General features: G+C 35.1%; 1 protein-coding gene across 1 annotated transcript; it reads right to left on the bottom strand.

The window, feature by feature from the left end:
- Nucleotides 1-1266: 1266 nt before the first annotated feature.
- Nucleotides 1267-6211, bottom strand: LOC307157562 (macrophage mannose receptor 1-like). Its single transcript, XM_079869505.1, has 5 exons — nt 6194-6211; nt 4986-5089; nt 2458-2829; nt 2025-2384; nt 1267-1911 (listed from the first exon to the last, which is right to left on the bottom strand). The coding sequence occupies exons 2-5, from the start codon at nt 5032-5034 to the stop codon at nt 1541-1543; spliced, it is 1152 nt and encodes a 383-aa protein (XP_079725631.1). The 5' UTR covers nt 5035-5089; nt 6194-6211; the 3' UTR covers nt 1267-1540.
- Nucleotides 6212-6450: the final 239 nt, after the last annotated feature.

The raw sequence follows: 6450 nt of genomic DNA on the forward strand, positions 1-6450 counted from the left end.
AGTGTGCTCGTTGTACCACGGCGTTGGACTATTTTCTTTAATCTTCTTTAAGTGCAACGGAGCAACTGTGTCTAAAGTGCTGGAAAAGAGAGAGTTAAAAGTTTCTGTCGCAATATCGAGTTCTTCTAAGCTATCTGGGATGCTGAGATGATGAAACTGATCAGGAAGATTATTAATAAAGCAATCTTTAGTGGCAGAAGTGATACATATTTATAACACGGAGTCGACTTTGCAGCCGATCTCTAGAAAATCTAGAGCATGATTACGACAATGAGTAGGTCCTGACACATGTTGTCTAACTCCAGTAGAGTTAAGAATGTCTTTAAATGCCAATCCCAATGCATCTTTTTCGTTATCTACGTGTAAATTAAAATCACCAACAATTAGTACTTTATCTGCAGCCAGTACTAACTCTGATGGAAAGTCAGCAAATTCTTTGATAAAGTCTGTATGGTGGCCTGTATACAGTAGCCAGCACAAATCTCAAACGTGATTTACCATTTACACTATATATTGCTATATTAAGCACCAACACTTCAAAAGAATTATATTTGAAACTAGACTTCTTAGTAATTCTAAAAATATTACTATAAATTACAGCGACACCTCCCCGTTTGCCTTTCAGACGAGGTTCATGTTTATAACAGTAATCTTGCGGGGTGGACTCATTTAAAGTAATATAATTGTCTGGTTTTAGCCAGGTTTGTGTCAAACACAGCACATCTAGATTAGTCTGTAATCATATCATTAACAATAAGTGCTTTTGAAGTAAGGGATCTAATATTCAGCAACCCAAGCTTTATCATTTGCTCATTTATAGATTATATCTGTTTTTTATTTGTTGAAGATCAATTAAATTTTTACCCTTAGATACCCTTAGGTTTGGAAGTTTTTTAGAGTAATTTGTAGAGTATGAGAATATGTTATCAGTCATTAATGAGTTTAACCAGAGCATTTAACAGCAGCATTTAAGTAAGAAATGTATTCTTATTAAAGCTACTAAAGTTATTCAGTCAAGAGCAGCGAGTGATTTTGTTTTTCTTTTGTTGTTTGATTCATATTAAGAGCATATTTAATGGTAGGTATATTACATTGTATATTACACTGCTTTCACTTTTAATACACAGATCTAATACATGCGATTTATTTACTTGCTGTTTAAGTTCCCAGACATAACCATGAAGGAAAAAGAGTAGCAAAACTCGAGAGCACGTAGATGTGAATTTGAAAACTTGTACAATAAATAGCAAAAGGACTCAATGATATAATATGCATTCATGAACAACTTTTAATATTCATTTTTAGAATGAGACATAAGGGTTTATGAAGGTAAAATAAATGAGAGAAACATAAAAACCAAAAAGGCAACAGGACGACTAAGGATAGCATTACCAAGTAGCAACTAGCGGTTAGTGCTAACTGAAAGCTTTATTATACAAGAAATGAAGATAGAGCTGTTTACTGTTGAACACATTAACTCTTTTTCCTCTTGTTTGGGAGGGGAAATGAAAACCGCATATGATAAACCAAAGGGTCTATATTACTTCCTCTCACATAAAAACCTATATGTGTTTCTGCAGTCTTTATCAACCCATTTGTATTGACCGTCCACCTTCTCTATGGCACCGCAGTGCATGGAAATCTGATGTTCTGGTGGACTTCCTTCTTTCCAGTTGCTATAGTTTCCCACATGAAGCCCGTTGATCCAAATCCAGAATCCGAAAAGTCGACTCTGTCTGAGTCCCACCCAAACTGGCCCGGAGATTTTCCTTCTTCTTAGCTCTCGCTCCGTTTCTATCTGATCGTTCTCAGTGTGAATGGTCAGGAGTCCAGTTGTATTCGTGTGATTGCCGCAGGAATCCATAGCTTCTTCCCAGGACATGTTCTTCTCACTGACATGAATTAAGCTCTCTGAAGAAAAGTATACAAAAAAAGAGTTAAATACTTTCACTTTGAATTACAAAAGCATGCGGTGCTAGACCAGAACTTATTTGAATTTCAAAGCAAGTGTTGTGTTGTCTTACTATAGCATAGCGGACGGAAGGTACTACTAATATTTCCACCAGAATTTGCTATCCATTTCCCATTTAAAGTCATGATAGCTTCAGGATAATATGAGTTGGTGTTAGGGTTAGGGTTATGGTTAGGGTTAGGGGACATCCAGTTTCTGTAAGCAGATTGTCCTCCACCAGCCCATTCCACCGTGTCCTCCAGCAGGCCGATCCAGAAAGGATTGTTATACTGTTCTCCAGCCTTCTTCACTTGTTCATTTTCCGTCTCATCTCTGATACTGACTAAATCAGTGTGATTCTGTCTACAGTAAAACTGAGCCTCAAACCAGGTTCTGTTTTCACGGATTAAACTGTATGATTTTCGCCCAACATCTAAAGGTACAAGAAAATTATGTTGTTTTAATTAATTGTAAAATTAAATATTTATAAGGTAATATTTTATTACCTTGTTTATAACACATAAAGTGTTTTGTCTCGTTGCATTGGAGAGAATCCCAGTTTCCATCAGCTTTCATAACAGCACAGCACATTTCCCCACATGTTCCTGGAAGACTTTTGTTAAATGTGACATCATCACCATTCGACCATTTCATACTGGGATTTCCTCCATAAGTACCAATCCAGCCACTAGACACAAGCACGGTTTGATTTTTCATCAGTTTATATAGTTCCATATTGTCCTGTTGGTCATAAACTGTGACGAGGCCAGTGTAGTTTATTTTGCATTCTTTCTCAGCAGTTGTTCTATTAACTGTTTTTCCTTTCACTATTATGTGTAATGTTCTTAGTCGACTCTCGGCAGTTGGAGGAGGAAATGCTGAGGAGAAATATTCAGTTTTTAGAATTTACTGGAAAAACTGTAAGAACATGTGTGCATACAGTTATGTTATGTACATAATGAAATAATGAATAACTTTACATATGAAAACTTTAGATATGCAGTAAAAATTAAATCCACCTATATCAACTTAAAAAGTTTACTTCCGTTGACGCCTTACATTTTTAAGTATAATCAAATTGGCTGTACAAGTAATTTCAACTTAAATTATATGAAACTGACTTATCAAATTGGATCTCTTATAACTTAAAAGGTTGCAATTACTCTCAATATTTTGATGACTTAAAGTAATGTAAAAACATAAGTTGTCATGCCTTATTGATCATATACATTTTTACCGTTTCATCATAATGTGGAAATGCTATTTATCGTTTATAACACATTCCAAGAAATATACTGCTTTTTGATGACCAGTGCGATACAGATAATTTGTCTCATCAACTGTTTGATACCCATTGTGCAGAAACGATTATTAATTGTTTTATTTCTGATTATTATTGACACATTACTGTATCTAAATCATCATAATACTGTCATGGTCCAGTTGCCTCAGTGAGTTTATTTGTGCGATTCTGTGTTTTGTGGCTGGGTATATGATTTCGGCATGTTTTTTGGCCATATACTGTTGTCTGTATGATTCTTTTAATGTTCGGGGCATGGTGTCTGGATCTTCTTTCGGTCCTGCTATGTTTTCTATTTGAGAACATGGCTGATGCTTCTTTTGCCATATTCTCTTTGTCCTTTCATTAGTTTTCTTTTTTAAATTTACATAAAAAGCTAACAGTTCAGCCCTCGTCATCTCTTACCCTTACCTAACGCAGACAACAGCAATATGCATTATAATTTATAATATTAATGCCATTATATGCATTTTGCAGAAGAACATTGTTTTGGTTGTGCTTCAGCTCTGTGTGACTGTGTGGATGAATACGGTTATCTTACTGCTCATAAAACACGAGGCTTAAAGGGTTAGTTTGCCCAAAAATGAAAATTATGTCGTTAATTACTCACCCTCGTGTCGTTCCAAACCCACAAGACTTCCGTTCATCTTCGAAACACAAATGAAGATGTTTTTGAGGAAATCTGAGAAATTTTTGTCCTTCCATTGACAGCGACGCAACTACCACTTTGACTCTTCAAAAAGTTCATAAAGAGATCGTAAAACTAATTCATATGAATTGAGCCTAAATTCAATCTGTTCATAATATAAAGCGATTGTCTCTCTTGAAAAAATTTGGAGTGAGCCGCTCAATTCATATGGATTCGTTTTATGATCTCTTTATGTACTTTTTGAAGAGTCAAGTGGTAGATGCGTCGTTGTCAATGGAAGGACAGAAATCTCTCAGATTTCATTAAAAGATCTTCATTTGTGTTTCGAAGATGAATGAAAGTCTTGAAACCAGAGGGTGAGTAAATTATGACATAAATTGAATTTTTGGGTAAACTAACACTTTAAGGGGAGCATCTTCCCTCATCTTATCATACAAATGTGTAAACTCGCATTCGATCGGCCCAAAGTCCGGCATCTGACCAGTGCGGAAGGTCTCTACGTGTTACTGTCTTTTCTCGTGGCAACGCATTTTTGATTAAATGCAAAACATTTTCTCATATGTATTTTCTCGTTATTTCATCTGACTCCATAAATGAAAAGGTTTTAATGATATCCGTGCATCATTAAAAGTGAGCGAATGTTTGACTATTCTTTTTAACTCTTTAATGAAAATAATGTCAAAGTCAGTTAGAATAATCAAATGTAACAATTTATTATATCAGGTAAATGTATCATGCCAATTTCATAATCATTTCAAGGATAATCAATACAATAACATCGAATGCTCTAGAATAAAGAGAAATGATGTGAGCCTAACATTAAAATACATGATGCTAAGAGTTTTGGTCACTCTTAGCATCATGGGATGAACTTTAATATATGGACATTATAGACATGCGCCTGTCCAGGACCTTGATGATAAAATCATTTTAACGTGTGGCACAAGTTAAGCAGCAAATTATATCTTAACATGAAAAAACACTGTTACAATTTCACATGCAAAACAGCTGTTCTCCCCCCTTATTTTGTTTTCTTTTGCAAATTTGCTCAGCAACTTATTATATAATCATGGTTTAATACTCACCCCAGAATATGAGCAGGGCAGACAAAAATACCAGAGCAATGTTTGACATGTTGGAAACCAGAATGTGATATTTTATAAAACGGTCTGAATCTCGTTCATGTGATCTGATGAAAGAAAAATGAGAATTTGAGAAATCAAAATGCCTAAATAATTACTATATACTTCAAATATGTACAGTATTTCCTTCATCTGTATGCTGACCTGAGAAAACAACCTAATCTAAAGGTTAAAAATATTCAGCTTTTACATAAAATGCATTATTGACTGAAGATAAACAGAGGTAGTAAAGTAGAATTCATCTTCCAGAATCTGGCAGTAAGTTTTGGGAGTTCATTTTGAGTCCATCTCTGCAAAACGGACTTCAGGGTAGGAGATGGACTAAAAATGAACTCCCAAAACTTACTGCCAGATTCTGAAAGATGAATTCTTCCACAAAACAGTGGTAGAAGAGGATGTGGTGCTGGTCCATCAAGAGTCACTCTCAATCTGTCTGTCTATAAAGCCTATAAAAAACAGTCTTCATGTATTTTACTACACTTGTTTACTACAGCTTGTGATTCTTATTAAGTGGAGGTCAACCTAAGTCTCCTTGCACTTGCACCTTGCACTTCTGGAGACTCCAGGTAGGTTGCAATTCTGGAAAAAGATGGTGCTGGAGACTAAAGGGTTCCTGATGGTTTCACACTTTAATTCTTCACCTTAATTCTTAATTCTGTTGCAGTTAACGTGTCTTTTCTTCTCCACCCTGCCCGACCCTAAGCCAGTTAGCCTTTGCCTTAACTGCAATTTCTGGTATTGCAATAGTATTGCATCCTTCTCATGGACATTTAATAAGTTTTGACATTTCAGTCTGAGTTAAATCTCTTTTTTTGGCTTATTTTATCTGTAAAATAAAACGTGCCTAATAATTATGCACACCTGAATAGGTGTTTTTCATTTCCAGCCTTCATGAACAATTATATATCACTTATAAATGATTAAATACAAATTTAATAGTAGTTATTAAGATTAATGTGGTTTGGAATTGGTAAAATGTGCCTATTTAATTCTGCACGCACTGTAAATGTGTATCTCATCAACAAACATACAATGACAGGCAATGCAATCAGATACTTTGCTTATAGGCCTACAAACAATATGATAGTATCATTTACAGGGTAAGTAATAAAAACTGATCATAAAACAGAGAAAGAAAATATCCTTCTTACCTGTTGAGTAGGTTGTTTGTTTGTGCTGTGCTGAAGGAAATGCCAGAATTATTCAAATCATGCCATAATTTAAGGATGGGCAGAGACAGACAGACAAGTCTGATAACAATTGGGCTATTGATGATTTGCTGTATCATTGCATACAGTATGCAAAAGGTGTAACACAAAATGTTCTCATGTTTACGTGTCAAATCACAAAAGGACTGTTCTTACTGTAGCTAAAGCTAAAGTAGACCTATGCATTCAAACTGCACTAC

This window comes from Squalius cephalus (genome assembly GCF_949319135.1).
Source record: "Squalius cephalus genome assembly, chromosome: 4".
NCBI lineage: Eukaryota > Metazoa > Chordata > Actinopteri > Cypriniformes > Leuciscidae > Squalius > Squalius cephalus.